Source organism: Dinoponera quadriceps, unplaced genomic scaffold, assembly GCF_001313825.1.
Source record: "Dinoponera quadriceps isolate SergipeBrazil2010 unplaced genomic scaffold, ASM131382v1 scaffold676, whole genome shotgun sequence".
Lineage (NCBI taxonomy): Eukaryota > Metazoa > Arthropoda > Insecta > Hymenoptera > Formicidae > Dinoponera > Dinoponera quadriceps.
Genome location: NW_014554818.1, coordinates 1,005,626 through 1,024,736, shown reverse-complemented (window position 1 = coordinate 1,024,736; position 19,111 = coordinate 1,005,626). Strand labels below are relative to the sequence as shown.

The following is a 19,111-nucleotide window of genomic DNA, read 5'->3' as shown; positions in this document are numbered from 1 at the left end:
TATATATATATAATATATATAATATATATACATATACATAAGAAATATATATATATATACATATTAATGATAATAATAATATAATAATAAATGCATAATTTCACTTTATAGTCTGATAATTGTTGTAACCTGATGTTCGCTTTTTCCATCCGTCGACTCCTGCTTTACATTTGCTATACATATAATTCACTTCTGTGTAATCAAACGTTATATCTGACATTTGTTGAGAAAATGTGTAAACTATTTGTTACAGTCACTTTTGGATGAACCGAATCCAAATTCGCCAGCCAACTCTTTAGCAGCGCAATTATACCAAGAGAATAAACGGGAATACGAGAAGAGAGTGGCCACTGTAGTTGAACAGTCTTGGTTGAATTTCCAAGAGAGTCACACAGAAGATCTCCGCTGACATTAAGTATGCCACTTTGTACGATACATAAGAGCAAGGTCGACTTTTTAGTGTTGACTGCATCCGATATAACGCAAATCAGCAACTCTTTTCTTTCCCATGTCAGAAAATTTTAATTTTAATTTTTAATTTTCTCTATTAAAAAAAAACTGTTAAAAGCTACTTATTCTAGTTATTCTAATTATATTTTATTATTATTATACAATTCTGCTTGAACGACTTAATAATTTAAACACACTAAACTTTAAGGTCACTTATTTTAAAACCTAATAAATCTGAGATCACTTTTCGTTTGTTCTGTTGTGTCCCCTTATTTACCTATATGATTTATTTTTAATCATTTGTCTCAACTGTTGATCCCAATCTCTATCACTTGGGATGATTTATGCCCTATTTTGATTGTCCTAAACCTTTTGCTAATTGATGAAAAGTATTTGAAAAGTTGAAAATGAAATCTGCATAAAAGATTTATCGTGAATTCTGATTACATACTGATCTATTTGCAAATAGTTCTCGTATCATGTGAAAATAACAAACTCCCGGTCAAATCGTACATGCAGTTGAAATTATAGGAAAATGACGTTCTTAGCACTCATTCAATTCATATCGGCATTAGATAGACGATGTAAGCTTGCTTATACGGTTTCTCACTTTGTTGCAGAGGAAAAATGACGAAAATGTAGAAAACTGGAATGGCGTGGATTCGCACTGTGAACTTATGTGATCATCACTTATAAGTACCAGTATGTATCGTCCTACTCACTAGGCTTTAGGCGCTCCTCTGGAAAAAACACATAAATAAGGAAAAAAAGATAAACGTTCATATCCCAACGCAATGTTTTACCATATATTAATCCCGCACGCAAGCTGTACTGTTTTACAAGTGTAGACGAGCTTGAGGAAAAAGTACATTCATGTTAAAGGATATGAAAGTTTGTAAGTCGCGTGCGTTTGTGGAAAGTTTTCTTTCACCACATGTAATAACGCAAAATATAAGAAAACCGTGTAACTCGTTTTGGATCCGATATTTATCGATAGGGCATCACGCTTGCGCGTCAAATTGTAAATGAATGTCATACTCGATATAGTACCGAATTAATAAATTTTGCAAGAAAGAAGTTATGTTCTACGAATTCTTCACCTTTCTACTAATTCTGTCAACACTTTTATAACTATTTACATATTCCTTCAAATTTCTTACTCTCTATTTATTATATTTACATTATATACTTCGTATATAAATATATGAATTATTTTCTTTAGTATCTTTTTGTTGTGTATGATGAATGAGAAAAATGTCGATTATCGACAAAGGAAGTACGTTCAAACACAAAATTTGTGACTCAAATTTAATAATAATGATATTACGCCTTATGTACAATAATGTGTTTTATACAGTCAGTTATTATCTACGACTTAGAAACAAAATGTTTGAATATATTTTTACAATTAAGAGAACGATGGTGTCGCTTGAATAATCGGCGACACCATCGCTCTTCGGTGATATTGACTTTTATACGAAAGAATTGAATTTACAAAAACAAATGTACATGTATGTATCAGTAAATTGAGATTTCCGTGGAATACGAGATTTTAATCCACGAGTCTTCATACGTGTCAAGATTAAAATTCATCTATTTCACGGGAATCTTGCCTGATGATCAAGTCCAATTAATTCTGCCAAAACTTTTAAGCCTTTCCGCATTCTCCTCTTGCTACGACTTTTCCTCTTTCTCCTTGTTATATCGTTCCAGCTCCTTGAGGAATTGCGCTTTCGGTTTCATGACGTTGGGTCGGTCGCCACGACACTTAGGACAGAACCATTTTCCCTTAGGTTTAGTAGTCAGGGAAACGCAAGAGAAATGGAACCACTCTATGGGACACAGGTCATTGTCACAGAGAATCATCTCGCCATAAGATATCTGGTCGCACAAGCAATAAGTAGGTTCATCCGGATCGATAGCAAGATCATCCTCCGGTGGCGGCGGCGTGTCTTCGCGATGTTGATTCTGCTGGTTGCCTTGTCGAGATTTTCTCTTCTTCTTTTTGCCGGTAGTAGCCGCAGTTGTTTTCTTTTGGCCGTTACTAGTGCTGGGCAATGCCGAGGAACGAGTCTCTGCCATGACTAACATGTCCATTGAATGAGCCGATTCTACCAAAGTTTCGGTCCTCGTTCTTCTAGCACGCTTCGGCTGGCGTTCCGTGCTGTTTGCGTGACTCGCGTTGTTCGTGTTGCTGTTTATGTTCGCCTCGCGGGCAGACTCGGAGCACTCTTGTTCCTTGCCGAAATCTGTATTAGTAATAAAATATTATAAGAATTATGCACTCTATCGTGGAACCAAGAGATGTATCATACAACGTACCTAAATTCTGATAATCCAACTCCAACTGTTTGGCCTTGTTTTCTATATGATCTTGTATCTGCTGAACGATATCTAATTTCTCATCACCAATTTCTTGCGCTGCGATCAGAGCTTGCTGTATTCTCACCATTGCTCTCCTTTTAGTTGCCAAATCCGTATCGCTGCACAGTGCTTCTTGTTGTTGATCCACCTCACGCAGATATGCTACACAATGCAAACATGAAATAGTAAATAATCGCATCATGTTTAATAAATAAAATATAATAAAATATGTCAGGGACAATGAATATATTGATTAATTGTTTCACGAGTATAAATGTGAACTCTAAGGATCTCCACTTATCACTTTTTTACAGCAACTTGAATGCCTTATTTTATACAAAAACCATGAATGAAAACTATACTAATATATCCTGTGTTAGAGAATATTTGAAACATTTTAGTATAAAGTTACATTATGTGGCGATAAATCAATACTGATGTGAACTTGATTGACCTCTAATGACTCATAATCATAAAATAGTCTAAATAGGTTAGATAAGTATATTACTGGCCAATTTTTACCATTACTATCTTCTCCTTTTTTCTACAATTTTGTAATTAAACTCCAAGTCAGTTTACTTTTTCTTTATTTGAATGACTTGGACTTGCAGTCATTTTCAAAAGTATATTCTCCAAAAATCTTTTATAAAATTTATAAGAAAAATACAATGTAATTTTCGTTTTCTTCTCGCGCCAAAGCTTATTTACAGATCGATTCCAAAGATAAAAAATGTCGAGAAGATATTTTTAAATTATGGATACAAGACATCCGTCAGATTTTTTCATTATTTGAAAGTCATTGTTACGCCTACAGCTACAGCTCAAGCTCCGGAGTATCGACTTTGTTGACAATTTGTATTTGTAAATATTCCGATATGTACGAGGCGTCAACATCTGTCGGAAAAATCGCAAGAAAGCAACAAGTATCGTCGAAGATTCGATAGGACGTCAGAAACATCGAAACATCGAGATATTCTGTGACTACGGATCTGATCGAATTACTTTGACATGTGGCGTCTAACTCTCGTAGTCGGGAGACGTGTCTCTGCAGGTCGTTCGGCAGATTTTCCACACAGTCCAGATAGTTTTCAATGTACGTCGCAGAGTACAGAGCCTCGACCACCGCCTGGTTCAACATCTTGGCGTTGTTGCTCCTCTTCTCTCTCACTTTCCTTCAAACACCACAGGTATACGACGGTGACGCGCGACCAAGCTGCGTCGGAGCCGCTTCTCCGATTTTCCGTATTATTTATACGGCGTACACTACTCAACAGATCTCGAACAGTTGGTACGATCCCGGATGGAGGGATTCCCCCCACCACTCGACCGTCCCCACCAAGAGCGCGTTAGTCTGCTCGACAGACTCGTACCTAGAAATGCAACGGCGCTTTTCGGAGTCGGTGAAAATTTTTCACGACTTAATTCTTACCATTCTACAACATACCACGTACATTAACTTTTCACACGTGTAATAGTAGAATATTTTCATTTTATGGAAGTCCAAACGAACGAATTTGCCGACAATGTACAAAAGGACCTCTCTCTTTCTCTCTTTCTTTCTCTATCTCTCTCTCTCTCTCTCTCCCTCTTTCTCTTTCTTTCTCTCTCTTTCCTTCTCACTCACTCAGGATGTTCGGGACAGGTGCGGCAAGCGTCAATAACGTTTTCCAGTTTCCGGTGTAGACATTCTTCAGACCGAACCTGTCGCGTCTAAATATATTCGTGTATCGTGACTCATCGCAGCGGAGTGCCCATAGAAACGCGCGAAAAGACGAGCGTAAAGTCAAAAAATAAATCATAGACTGTCAGCATCGAATTAACGAGTAAAAAAAAAGGTACTTTCTGACTCCTTGGTCAATAGACCTTCCAACGCGCGGCGAATGACAACGTACAGTAGAGAATAATAATAATGAATGATAACGAACGGCAGGGAACATGCGAAAAACGAATAATGCGAGAAACGGGCGACGTGTTGCTCGAACGACGAAATCAATCGGGATTTCCTTAAACGCCATGGGGGCGCTCGCGATTCAGCCGCCGCACTGATTAGCGCGGTAGCGCCAGCGGCGGCCGCGGCGCGCCGACCAATCGCGCGGCCGGACGGTATTTGATTTCCGTACGACAGGGAGAAGAGTCGCGTTCGGCCGACGGTCCGGTGGTATCGTAAAATCTTCGCGACGGTTCCCGCGACGAATCCCTCATCCGCCCAAGCGTACCAGACCGATCTCACCGCGAAGATGACCTCCACCGGAACGTACCAGGGCTTATCTGACGGTCGCAAGTCCAGCAAGTGAGTACCAATCCCGATATTTGACGTTGTACGTGCGCTTTATTTTCACCAGCCGGCGAGGGTGAGTTCCTCCCCTTCACCCTCCGTCCGTTTCTGCTCCACCATCGTTCGCCGGTGGAGCTCACCATAACGCGAGAAAAAGGAGAGAAAGGAGTGAGAGAGAGAGAGGGAGGGGAAAAGGGTGGAGAGCGAGAGAGAGAGAGAGAGAGAGATCTATACACGTGAATTGTGTAGCGTCCGAACGTCAGACACTGGTCAAATAAGAATAGACGTGCGTCTGATCGCGAAAAGGTCGCGACGCCTCTCGTCTAGTCTACTTGAGAGACAGACAAAAATCGCGAGACCATCCTCACGATTTTTTCTCATGCTCCGAAACCCATCGAGACTGAAAATGTCGCAACCTCTGTGTGACCGGCTACGCAAGAACGTGTGGTGTCAACACATTTTTTCCGCGATTGTATTTGTTTTTTCACGTTCCGAAATTACAAATCCACTCGAATTTTGCGATTTCATCGCCATTACCGTGACAGTTTACGTTATCTACTTATTAATAATAACTTGAATCTCCTCTCTCTCTCTCTCTAGTACTCTGTCTCTCTTTTTATTATCACCTTCGTTATTTGATTACAAATTTTTTGCTTGATATTTTCACTGTCAAATGTTTCTCCTTCCCGAATATAAATATGAAATTTATTATTCATTTATATTTTGTTAAATCGTCGGGACCTTATATTCTGTTCATTCAGTTGAAAATGATCAAGGTATACGATTTCAAAACTTTTTATACGCACAAGACAGTTATTTTATTGATTGTAACGAATTTTCCTTTGTTGATTATACCCCTCCGAAATGGGGTGCCGATTCCACATTGATGTCAGTGTCCGATAAACCAAATTTGAGCTCCCACGCACAAATTAGACGGTTCGCGAGTGTCCAATTACGCACGCCATGTTGCGTGCGAATTTTTTATTATGCAGCGCGTGTCACCCCATACCGGATACATCCGGATAACGCCGACACTTTTTTATCGTACACCGTCATCGTTGTATTTTCCCAGAATTATATTGGGTGTTTCGTGTGATTTCTTATACTTTCTCCTGCCGTGTCTTTGTTTTTAATGGTAAATGATGCAAATAACGCACACACGGAATTGCGTAATGGGAAAACCAATTTATTTAATATCGATATGCATCTTATGTGGTGTCGTAAATTATTTCTTTCAATTTCAATTTTGGAACAACGGAATATCGACTTTTATATAATTATATAGACGGCCCTTTTTTACCTCAATGTTCTATTCGTAATTACGCGCTATCGACTTCGAAAGGTACGGATCGACAAAGTTCGCGAAGCCAACGATAGATCGCGTACGGTACATCGAAAGTGGCGATAAAACGCACGGCGGAGGAGAAGGAATAACGTCTCGTTTAATTTCGGAGCGGCGGATTTGTCGAGGTTTTATGGAGTTACCAAAATGTCCTTTATATTATTCTCATTGGAAACATAAAATTATATCTATATAATTATAAAAAATTACACGTTCGATCTCTCACTATAATAATTAATCAAGCAATCAGCGATTGATTCTAAGACAATTATTAAAAAACCTTCATTCTGAAAACTTTGATACACGAGTAAAATTCCGTCAAATTCTGTCATTTATTTTCTGTAACTTCCCGACGATTATCGCAAAATCTCTCTCCCGATAGTTATATCTGCAATGAAATTTCCAACAAAGAGGAATCAATCGGAATTTCGCGAACGTCAACGTGAACGACAATATCTCGTCACTCAGTCGCGTTTCGGAAGCTTGCTTCACGCGGAATCCTCGTTCCTATCTCACGCGTTATTGACAACGGCTGTTCCGAATCGAGGAAAAATCAATTGCCAATCGACCTCGCAGAGTGTGTCGTCGAAATTAAGGTCGATCGTCGCGAAACCGTTACATGCCACGTGTAACTGCCCGTTGTTTGTGGAAGCGAAACGCACCGAAGATATATCGGCCATAAAGATTTTCCTCGGCTCGTCCGTCGCAGTTTTATGCCTTCCAACGAGACGGCTATCGTATATTCAAACGCGCGTAGAGCGAGATTAAGGAAGTCCTGCGGTTTCGCGAGACGATAAGAGGGAGAGAGATAGAAAAAGAGAAGAGCGTGACTGACTCCACACCGCTTTATAAAATCGGACATTTCTCTGGCATTATATCGCCTTGAAGAACAGCTGCGCGTAGCGATGGGCTTGAGACACGGCGAAACGCTTTGAAAGTCCTTCGCTCGTCTTGGATATTGTACACGGGAAAATAACTACTTTCATATAACCGATTTTCTGTTGCCTGAGGACCGAACGAAAACTCGGTAGTAGGGTCACAAAGATTCTTGCACACGCACACAGTCAGCTAATTAAAGGTTGCAACATTTTTCTTTGACGGGTTTCGCAACGCATCCTGTATTCGATAGGAAAATTGATTTTTAGTAATACTTAGGAGATACGTTTCGCGAAACTCATCGGGAAAAAGTGTTGCAATTTTTTTATTGTCCAACTGTATATGTAAGAATTTTTTATAGTTAGAAAAACCGGTTTTTCAATTTTTCCACGCATTTTTCGGAGTTTTTTGGAGAAAAATGGAAAAATCCATTCTTTTAATTCTGCAAACTATCCTTAAGAGCGACAGAATAGCATTCAATTTCGACTTGGGATGTTGTCTTCGGTCGCGATAACGGAGATATCGTTCCTTGTCACCGAATTTCCGCTTTCGCGTTCAGTCGCACGAACTCCGCACGAGATCCTCTTTCCGCGTGCAAAACCAAAGAATTCTCAAGAAAATCATGTTGTTTTAAAGCGTCTCCGAAACTTCCAGTTTACACACTGAAAGAAAAAAATATAAAAAATAAAAGAATTTTTATTTGGTGGATACTAATAACATATTTATTTGAACCTTTCTAAATTCTTTTATCTAAACAGAATAAACAATTGCTTTTATGAAAAGCTGCAGATTTAAGAATATTTATATTTTCTTATTTGAGAAGAATTTTCTCTCCGTGTAAAAGCTTATATTAATACAAATAAATATGTTATTAACATCCACCGAATAAATATTTTTTATCTCTTAGATATTTGTTCTCTCGATGCATTTACACACGTTATCTACGGTATTGGTTGTCACCAGCGTTATCAGCACATAGACGTTCGAGTCCCTGACTCCTTTATTTCCCGAGAAGAACTTTACCTCAATCCTTTTATTTTGTGATTTGTAACGACAATGTCGTTGTCGTTAACACAATTGTTGCGCAGTTATCTTGTGATACATTTTGTCTGCGCAAAGATTTGTAACGTACGCGTTGTGCCTGTGACTCATACATTAAAAATTATCGAATAGAAGCGCCGATCTCGAGACGTGCTCGAAGCGCGGATCTTTGTAGCGCGATCGAGTTGTCCGGACGCATTTTGTTGAGGCAGACGATGCGAGGCTCGATTGTCTGCTGCAATGTGTGGCGGAGATGCGCCGGGAAAAAACATCGGCGGTTTACCGCCGCGTATCGTCGTCTAATCAACGCCGCACCGCCGTGTATGCTCGCAATAAACGGGGAGCGCCGTGAGTATGCGTTCTCGCGCGTCGTATCCTACACATGCACACGCAGGGAGAAAACAGCGCAGTGCAATGTCTCGGAACGATCGCGGGCGAAGCGTCATTACGTTTAGGCCTGAGCAACCAATTCCGTCTTGTAATTAAAAGAACCCACCGTTCTCTCTCGCTCGCTCGCGCGCGGCTGACTCGCAACAAACATCGGGGCGCCTCGCCCCGTCACCTCTCGGGATCGTTTATTTTCATTTAGATTTTTTATCTATCCTTTCTTCTCCTCTCTTAGTTAGATTTCCGTTGCTGCGTACATGCGTGCTGGAAAGTTTCCCTCGCAACATTATCGCGCGTCCTGTTTGCGTGTATAATTACGCCCGCCGCTCCGGCCACGATTTGACGGAGAGAGAGAGAGAGAGCGCCACGAACTCTGCGCGCTTTGACCGTGCCGTGAGTTTTTTTTCTTTCTTTTCATTCGGGGGCGATAACATATGGCTTGTTATTGCGTATTCGGTGTGTATGCACGAAGGGAGGACGACGTAATGATGCGTTATTGTCTGCGAAGACCACGGGCGCCGTAGCGAGGTACACGCCCAATAAGAACAACGCCCACACGAGCACCACACGGTGGAGTAAGTCCCGCCGTCACGTTCGATCGATCGTGCAAAAACGTGAAATTAAATCGACAATGTCGTCGACTCGGCCCCGAGATCTCGGTCGTAATTTCAATCTCGAGCGATCCGCCGATTTTTTCGCCACTCTTTGATATTTAACACGTTGACTGCCAACTACGAGATATCTCGTAAGTTGTTTACTCGCCCAGGACGCCAACTACGAGTTATCTCGTCGCTTCATTACTTGATTAAATCAAATTGGCTTCTTAGACCGGAATCGTGAAAAGTTCCGTAGCAGTCAACGTGTTAATGTCAAAATACGAGAATGATCTCGTTGGTTCGAGTCGTACACTGAGAAAAGAAAATTTAAATTTTGCAAAGTAAATGTTTCTCGTGACATTTTCGTCGATATTTATTGGTTGGAAAAAAATTTGACTGTAATGACGAAATATATATTTTCGCGCAATATACCTAAGTTTTCTTATTAATTGGTTTATTTGCCGGGAATACAATTTTATTTCGTCGTATTTAAATAAATGTTTGTTTCTGTGAAATAAACATTTATGTTTCATAAATAAATTTTTAAGTTTTTTTCTCAATATAAATTATTTTTAAGATGCCTTTTTTTCTTTTTTTTTGATTCTGAACATTTGCAGGGGGATCAACAAATCACCTGTTAGTTGGCGATACAAATTATTAATGATAATGTTTCTAAAATTTCGCTTAATTTTGCATTGCGACTCGCGCATTCTCGTCAATTTGTTAGTCACTCTTCGATATTTAACGTTGAAACACATGGATGATTATTGGATCAAGTCAGGAATTATTTTCGACGAGAACATTTATTTTTTTTTCTTTCGAATGTCCGCAGTAATTAACGAGCTATCTGTCAATCGGCGAGTTATTAACGATAACATTTTTGAAATTTTGTTCAATTTTTCATCGCGCTCCCTCGTCAATTTTTTGGTCACTCTTCGATATTTAACATCAACAAGATCACGAATGATGATGATAATCTTTGTTTATATATGGCGAAAAATAGACCTTTTATATAACATATAATACAAAATTAAAACGTCGTATATATACAGAATATGAGAAAGAGAAATAGCTGTTAGCATACATAATAAAAAATAATTTTATTAATACATGATCGTTGGATCGAATTATAAATTATTTTCATCGAGGATATTTACTACTTTTTTTTCTTCTTTTGAACATTTATAGAAAGAAACGATTAGCTACCTATCAGTCGGCGTTGTAAGTTATTAACGATAACATTTCTGAGATTCCGTTCATTTTCGTATCGCGTCTCGCGCGCATTCTAACGCGCATCCTCGGTGGAACGCGGCGTGCGAATAATGCGAGCTCCAGCTAGTGACTCATCGCAGCTCTTAGCGTGCCGCATAGAGGCGTATACATTTAGGGCCTCGAAGCCTCATAATTGCATAGGTACACGACGTTTCGCCTGCCCTTTGTTCGCCGTCCTTCGTGCACTTGGTCACCTTCGTTGTCTCTCTCTTTCTCTCTCCCCCTTCTCTTTTTCCCTCTCTCTCTCTCTCTCTCTCTCTTTCCCTTTCTCCCTCTCTCCGTTTCTCTATCATATCTCTTCTTTGTCCACCGGCGAGAACCCGTCGCTGCACGCCGTGTGCAGCAGGAAAGGCTTCCACGTACACGCGTACGTACACGCGGGGACCGGGAAAATAACGCCGGCAATTTGCGGCGCGACATTCGCCCGTTCGCGGAATTCCGCGATCTCGTAGTTAAGCGGCTTACTCGTTCGTAACTCCCAAGTCGGGTTACGAAAACAGGCATTCGTTCTCTACGCGGGTCGACTGCACGACATTGTTGCGATTGTCACTGCAGCTATTCGCAAGAATCCGCACGAGTCGTGAATTCATTTCGCTTGTTCTGTGTATCCCTATAACAAAATTCTTTTACTTCAATTTTTTTCATTTACACCGTTACAAAAATGGCACGTCGACTTTTATCTTCTCTCGCATATCTACTTGTATTTTATTTTTGCCTCGCGAAATCTCGCGACGATAACAATGTAGGTTGCATCGTCCATTCTGTTTGTCCCTGAAATAAATTTCTTTAATTTAACTCATTTGAATTTACATCGTCGAGAGAATGGCAAGTCGGCTTCCTTATTTTTTTCTTATATATCTTTTATTTTCGCCTCGCGAAACCTTACGCGATAATAATGTAGATAGCACCGTTTATTCTGTTTGTCTCTGAGATAAATTTCTTTAATTTAATTCACTTGAATTTACATGGTTGAGAATCGCACGTCGACTTCCTTATTTTTTTCTTATATATCTTTTATTTTCGCCTCGCGAAATCTTCGGCGATAATAATACAGATTGCACCATTTCGATCGACACGAGCGTTTCATATCGATCGTCTGCGCGATGTCCCAGGGGGCGAGACTGCCGTTGCAATAATTGACAATGAAATTAAACTTTATATTGCTTAATAATCTCTTAACGTCCATGAGACGTGCCGCATCACCGCCAGCATGATTCGGCGATACGGAGCGATCTCTTGCACGAAGAGGGACTCGTTCGACCACTATGCTGCGCTCGTGCTTCGGAAAACAGCTGTTACTACAGCAACGCAGAAGCACCGCATCGTCGCGGTTTCGCCGTCAAGGAATCTCGCTTTGTTGTTACATGACGATGGACTTATCGGACATATTGACTCGTCAAAGCGATGAAAATTATTCGTTAAAATCCGGGATTTCGGGACGCGTGTTTTCATTGCCCAGACGGTTGAATGGCGATATCGAGCCCCACATATTGAACATTATAACAAATTAATCAGAGACAATTTTTTTTATAGAAGTTTCGTTGATTCTGTGTTTGTGAACTCTTCCTCGAAAAATCCATAATTAAATCTCTAACAGTTGAAGTGGAAATTGTTGCCGAGCATGCGGAAAAATTATGATCGCAGATTCGAGCGCAGAACGCACACAGAAGACGGTTGATTTTGAATTCCTGAGGTTGTCCTTGAAATTAATATTAATGCGCGATAATTAGACATCCTGGGACGGGATAATGAGATCAGATTTTTCCACGGTCGATTAGTCACCGTGCTATAGATATGTACTTATCAATAAGGTCATCTTAAATTATTCTTTTAACTCGAATAGACTTTAATTTCCCGAAATGTCGATTCGATGTTCGATTAGCGCGTTATCAAATTTTTATTGTTAGATAATTGATATAAAATCAAAAAGTGACATAACAAGAGAAATTCTGCAGAGTAATCGTTGAGAATACATAGTAAAAGATTTTATGTTAAAAACAGTCCACTGAAATTGTAGTGTTACTTTAACACGGGGAATATATTAAAAATTACAATTACAAAGATATGTTAAATTGATATATTTCACTTTGTTAACATATTACTTTTTAACATATTCACCTTGTCAAAGCAACATAAAAATTTAGGTGGGCTGTTTGTTATAAAATTGTTTTGTGCATTTTGTTACACATCATTTTTTATTGTGTAGGCGACGAAAATGGCATTTTGACGCGGTATATTTACGTCGCCAATCGAACGAAGTCGGAGAACCGATAAAAAAAACATACAAATTGCGGATCGGTGAAATTCGTAAGATGTGCATTGACCACTTCGAAAGTAGGTTGAGCGTATTTTTAAGCAACCGCGAGATTTTGCACAGAAAAGGAAGAACGGGAAACGGCGACACGGTCGGTAAGATAAATATAACCGCTGTCGCTGGCCCGGTTTTAGCGTGCATTCCCAGGAGAAAATTATCCGGTGTCCGTGACTGACGATGAGCCTAAGGGCAGAATCTCGTGGTTGCTCGTTGTACCCGTAGGCGCTTAAGAACCAATGTATACTTGAGCTCCCGCAAAGTTGTTGCGCACCTGCCGCACTTTTTTTCAACGCACGCAATTTTATATTTCGTACGACTACCAACGACAAATTTCTCCTTTATCTTTCATCCTCGATACTCCGAATCAATTAAAAACAGCCGGTTGATTTTGACAAGATGTAAATCTCACAGGGCGATTTAAATTTCAGTTATACATCGGCGAAGAGAGAGAAGCGGGGAAAAAAAACGTTTTGCGTTTACTCCCACGACGACGAAGATACACGTTCGTCGTAAAAGGAAATATTGATATTTTTTTTCTTTCTCATATGTCACGCGTTGTATGTCGCCTAACCGTCACGCATGACATTGCGTGAGCGACCCGAGGGAGTCTTTCCGAATTCACCCCGAACCTAAGGCCCTGTACGCAGTTGCGATCGACGCGCCGCCTCGCCCCGTCGTCTTTCTTTCTCTCTCTCTCTCTCTCGTTCGCTCGCTCGGTCGTTCGGAAGTCGTCGGCCGTCCGCGCACAACTTCGCGCCGCACCTCGCCGCGCCGATTCACCGCCATCAGTATTTCGTGATCGTGCGCAACGGCAGCGGTGCTGATCGGTGGTTACGAGTTCTCTCTCTCTCTCTCTCTCGTTCTTCCTTCTTCTCCTGCTGCTCCCCTGTTCCGTTTCTCGCGCGAGTTTCTCGACTTTTCGGAGGTGGCGCCTCCACTCTCGCGCTTCGCGACGTGCAGCGTCTAGTGGACGGTTCGTTCTTTCTTCCTTTCCTTCCTTCCGCGGGCCTCATCTCCCGCTTTCTCGCTCGCACCAGCCGGTGCCCTGCTCCTTTTCGGCCCGCTCTCCGCACGGAAGCCACACACGAACGGAGGAAACGCGAGAGTGCGTGGTGACCCAGCTTGACCCAGCTTGACGCCGCGTGTGCCGGTGCGAATTTCGTGTGTGCACGCACGCACGCGCGTACGCCTTAGCTCGCGAGAGAGAAAAAGAGAGAGAGAGAGAGACAATTTACGCGAGAGAAGAGAGCCCCTCGGTCGCGCTCCGTAGTGCTTTGAGGTTATCGAGCAGAGCAGAGCTCTCGCCGCTTCGCGTCGACAGATATTCTCCGGAAGGAAACATGTGGGCCGGCCAGGACGACACGCAAAGATTCAAGACCAGGTATGCTCCTTCCTTTTGTTCGTGTGCGGGCGCTGGTGTGCGCGCGCGATCACGTACGTATTATACGTTCACGCTGGCTTTTCCACTCGTCCGTCGATTTTCTCCCTTTTGACAGTCGCACGACGTGCGTTTCTAGCTATCTACGCCTTTCTCCCTATGCATGACCGGTTCGACGACCCGGTGCGATATCGAGACGAGCAACGGCGGCTGCGATTCGGGCGAGCGAGTTACATTTGAATCGCTCGATTTTAAAATGGCGTCGCTCTATGAGCCGCCGGCTCTCGGACGCAATTGCGAGCGAATTTAACGGTAGTAATGCACGCCGTGAGCTCTCTCTCACGAGGAGAAACTTCCCACGTGCGAATGGAACAGGTTTTTTTTTATCGACCTACCGGGAATTCGGTGCATGGAGTCTCGTGCCCCCTCATCCAACCTTGAGCGATTCTGAGCGTTCTGATAACGAAGTGCGTGGTGTGTAATGTGCATGCGCGAGCTCCGTTTCAATTCGCACAATCGGGCACACACACGCTTCTTTTCGCCGGTTTTCATTCCCCGTCTCTCCCTGCTCCGACTGCATTACCGATCGGTCATCGTCATGATGACCGGATTGTTCTTTCTTTGTCTCTCTCTTTCTCGGTCTGTCTCTTTCTCCATCTTGATGCTTCAGTGCAAAACTGGAGCGCGATATACGCCGTACGGGAGAAATCATTTGCGTTAGGCGTGACTCGAGCGGCCTAGCTGTCTGCTTACGTGTATTTTTCACAATTACATTGCGTGAGTCATACATCAAAGTTTAAGTACCGGCATGTAGAACGATTTCTGCGAACGTCGAATTCGTGACGTTCCGCGATTCCTTTATCTCCCGAATCTCCGTCATTGCTAAGTCTCTGATATAAGGACTTAGGTCGACGTTAAAAATCGGCGAATTGAATATCGCTCGATCTGCCATTAGTTAAGTGTCTTTTCATTGAACGAGATATCCTTCGAGCCGGAGGTCGTTAATCACGCGTGTAACAGAGAAGGTGGTTTGCAACACTCGGCGCCGATCGTTGTCGCGCATTTAATAGCGGAAGCGCGCTTGATAGAGAACTCGCGAGATTTCCTCGTGAGACAAATCCCGATGTTAATCCCGGCCGATTAAGGGCGTCAAGGCGAACGAGAATCGAGTCTCAATCCAGTTTCTATTTCTGCGAGACGATCGTGGAAAGAAAGAAAGAAAGAGAGAGAGAGGGAGAGGAGCGACCAGCCGCACAGGCACGTAGCCGTACAAAGGTTAATGCCGGTGCAACGAGAGCAACACGAGAGACATTCGCCAGACGTGTTTCCACCGTCTACGCGAGTCACGCCACGCGCGAATATCCCTCTATTTCGAATACTGCGAGTACTTCTCAGGTACGGGAATTATAGCGTCTTCCGCACCTGCTCGCGCGAATCACGGTCGTATCGGAGTATATTCTCTCGCGATTCGCTATTAATCGGAGATCGAGATAAGCTAGACGCCGAGAAATACCGTGGTTATCGCTTTCACGAATTATCGACTCGAGTCATAAATAACTTCCAACGAGTATAGCAAATATTTATTTTTTCCTCCGAACACTCAGCTGTCTCTTGGTGCTTGGGAACGCAAGTCATTATTAATAATGACGAATATGCCAACATATACGCGACGATATTAGTAGATTGCTCGTCTTCCCTAAGGTGAAACGGCCGGCAAGTACGAGAAGTTACTTCGATCTCTCCGAACAGAAAATTTATAATGAGTTTAATCATGCGCCGATAAAAAATATATTTGCATCGCAAAGTAATCGATGAAAAACGAGTCGTTACGAAATTATTGTCTTGTAAAATAGTTTAAATTCTTCATTTAAGTTTTAAGCAACTTGGAACGTATTTTTCTTCGGCACGCATATACGCGTAAAGATTTTCTTATCGATGCAAAACGAACGATATCGGCCTGCAAATTCTGTCGTGCGTATATTTATTTTTCTGTTGGAGATAGATGACGCGTTGAAAGTTTATTAAATACACTAACCTTGTGACAGCCTGATTACTTTCTCGATAAGGCAGTGATAATGTATATCGGTTCCGAGATAACGATTTAAATTGTATTTTCTCATGAGGGGAGATAAACATAATATCATAAAAAAGCGATAACGCACGCGGCAAAGTTAATCGCGATCCTATCAATGCTTGAGGATACTGTATGCTTTTATTGAGCTCTCCACTTCTTACCATCGCTAAAAACATCTGCACAAAAACATGTTGCGTAGTTTTGCGTTATTTTGCACGCTCCATTTCCGATTTTGTTTACTGAGAGAGAAATATTTGATATTGGTAATTATAATCATTACAGTGAAAGAATTATAGCCAGAAAAATTATTTTCCAACGTAGAGAAAAATATTGTACTACGAAGCAATTGCTGAGTTGATTTTTTTTCTTTTAAGCAACGGATATCTAGAACAGATAATATTTTTCTTCAATAATAGTGTTAAAATATATTCATCACAAATATTAGAAAAGCTAATTATTATTTACTCAAAAGCAGAATTTGTTTTCTCTTCAAAAATATTAGATTATATTAAATTCTTCAAGATATTATATAAACTTTATCGAAGAAAAGTTAAATTCGATCAACTGGAATAAATAAACCGAAATATTTTAGTATTAGTATTTTAATTTAATATTCTTGATTGAAATATACTAAACTTACTAAAATTCAGAATATATTTTGAATAAATTTGATGCTTATGATGAATTTACATATTTAATTTATAATATATACATATATAAATTTATGAAATAATTAAAAGTAATATTTATTCGAATGCAGTATATATTTTTCTGCGTGTACTGTTATACCATAGTATCAGCGATAATCACTTTACATATGCATATTGCTATTATTGTTTTTGTGGTTAAAACTATAAAAACAGTTGTATAGTTGAGGTCGAAAATAACTATAATTCCTTTATCTTCTATTATTTCTGCGTTGTGAAATCGAAATTTTCTATTGGACTGTCGACACTCGACATCAAGATCGATAACTCTATTTGTGCAACGTCCAATGAGACGATTGATATTATTAAATAAACAAATGTGAAGTAAATAAGATATACGGTTGACAAAACGGATTACCACAATTTGGAGTAATTCAAAGTAATTCGAAACTCGGGACAATACCTCGTTTCGTTGCGGAGGAAACTCGCGCATGCCACTGGTTTATAAAGTTCGCCAGGCCAATGACTCCGACTTGCGTTTCTTATTGGCTCGCTCGTCGTTTCCTCCTCGTCTCAAGCGCTCGGTCTAATTGCTGACAATTTCGAAATAAGGATCACTCAAATCGCCTCGAAGAAAGCACTACGGACAATGAGTGTCGAGGTTGAGACCGCGTGGGCGTTTCTCGTGCGAATCTCGACGGTCCGCTGTTGCTTGCGTCTCCGTACGTCGCGAAACACAGACAGCATTCTTTGTGAATGTCCCGTCGAGAATGCTGAGAGATACGACAAATCCTCCTTCATATTCGAAACTTCGAAAATTATCACTGAAGACTGACGAACGCGAGACACGTCGCACTCTTTCTTACCGCGATAATCGAGGCGTGAAAGCGTTCACGCGAATGTGTATCTATAGAAAATTATTTTTCCTCCAGGAGAAGTCCGTGCGAAGAGAGTAATATCTTCATATTGCACGAGTTTCATCGCTACCACTCTCTTTACACACTCTGCACACAGAAAAATCATTTAGAGGCACAGCAATTTTATTTTATAGTAGCATATAAATGAATATACAGGACATTTTAAAATGCAGTCTAATATTTTAGGAGTTGAATTTTTAGGAGAATTTTATGAAGAAAAGTTCATATGAACGTACGTTAATTTCTTTATAAAATGATTTAAAAAATAAACTCCTAAAATATTCGACGATATTTAAGAAATCATGCTGTACATTTATTTATTTACTACAACAGCATAAAATGTGCTGTCGTAGTAAATAAATGTTGTTCCGCTAAATGATTTCTCTTTGTCGTAGAAAATAAATGCTTTTCCTCTAAATTATTTGACTTTGTGTAAAGAAAATAATGTTTGGCAGAAATTTCTTGTTTTGCAGGATTTTTATTCACAATATTTATAGTAATGATATAGTATGTACAGAGCATCTCAGACTAGTGGAGACAAACTTCATGCGTGTGTAGAACGGATTAAGGTGAACGAAAAAGTTCTGTACCATTTGCAAATAATACGCAAATTTTTTAATTATTATTTAAAGAAGCCTATATACATGTTCATTTTCAATAATTAATAACTTGAAATTTTGCAGTTGTTTGTAAAATGGCAGAGGACTTTTTTGTTCGCCTCAATTTGCTTTACATCCTCACGAAGTTTGTCTTTGTTAGTTTGAGACACCCTCTCTGTTTGTCTGTCTGCTGCTGTTGTGTATGTGTGTGTGCGCGCGCGCGCACATACATACGTCATACGTATAATCGGTGATTTTTAATTAACAATAACGAATTACCCGCTCCTTCGTTTTGCCATAAGGCGCGATACGCGAGACAGAAACGCGAACGAGAAGAGTGTGCGTGCAAAGTGGCGAATTACGCTAATTGCGCGAGTGACGCACGTTTTTCTTTTTTTATGCAAACGAGAGAGAAGCACGCCTCGCGCGCTCGCGCGCACTCACGAAAACGAGTTTCGTTCGCCCTCGTCGCTTTTTAAAGCATATCCTTATTTTGTTCTCAGGGTGTGTCGCGTTTCATTCGATACGTCCATCCAGCAACGCGCACGGATACGCGTCGCATGGATACCGCGCCGGTTC

At 40.9% G+C, this 19,111-nt stretch overlaps 3 protein-coding genes across 7 annotated transcripts in view; 2 read left to right on the top strand and 1 right to left on the bottom strand.

Moving 5' to 3' along the window:
• Window positions 1-1,527, top strand: part of LOC106742151 (ubiquitin-conjugating enzyme E2-17 kDa) — a 5,722-nt gene extending 4,195 nt beyond the window's left edge. For all 4 annotated transcript variants that reach the window (XM_014614826.1, XM_014614830.1, XM_014614829.1 and 1 more), the window contains exons 4-5: window positions 254-415; window positions 1,071-1,527. In XM_014614826.1, the coding sequence (XP_014470312.1) occupies window positions 254-409 (156 nt within the window). In that variant the 3' untranslated portion in view covers window positions 410-415; window positions 1,071-1,527. The remainder of the gene's footprint in view (window positions 1-253; window positions 416-1,070) is intronic.
• A 217-nt stretch (window positions 1,528-1,744) lies between these two features.
• LOC106742146 (inhibitor of growth protein 1) lies at window positions 1,745-4,123 on the bottom strand. The gene is made up of 3 exons (XM_014614820.1): window positions 3,817-4,123; window positions 2,773-2,976; window positions 1,745-2,699 (listed from the first exon to the last, which is right to left on the bottom strand). Exons 1-3 carry the CDS (start codon window positions 3,950-3,952, stop codon window positions 2,125-2,127), a joined length of 915 nt encoding a protein of 304 aa, XP_014470306.1. The 5' UTR covers window positions 3,953-4,123; the 3' UTR covers window positions 1,745-2,124.
• An 822-nt stretch (window positions 4,124-4,945) lies between these two features.
• Window positions 4,946-19,111, top strand: part of LOC106742204 (microtubule-associated protein Jupiter) — a 105,114-nt gene continuing 90,948 nt past the window's right edge. Inside the window, exon 1 of one of the 2 annotated variants that reach the window (XM_014614937.1) lies at window positions 4,946-5,104. In XM_014614937.1, the coding sequence (XP_014470423.1) occupies window positions 5,052-5,104 (53 nt within the window). In that variant the 5' untranslated portion in view covers window positions 4,946-5,051. Of the gene's footprint in view, window positions 5,105-13,622; window positions 14,299-19,111 lie in introns of those variants that run through there. The other variant, XM_014614938.1, reaches the window with a different exon arrangement.

What these genes read in the sequence shown, in the direction of transcription:
- LOC106742146 (XM_014614820.1), bottom strand. Translation starts at nt 3,952, where the DNA reads ATGTTGAACCAGGCGGTGGTCGAGGCTCTGTACTCTGCGACGTACATT. An exon ending in GTTAGACGCCACATGTCAAA is followed by an intron (nt 2,977 to 3,816) that starts GTAATTCGATCA and finishes TGCATTGTGTAG; the next exon opens with CATATCTGCGTGAGGTGGAT. An exon ending in GTTGGATTATCAGAATTTAG is followed by an intron (nt 2,700 to 2,772) that starts GTACGTTGTATG and finishes TTACTAATACAG; the next exon opens with ATTTCGGCAAGGAACAAGAG.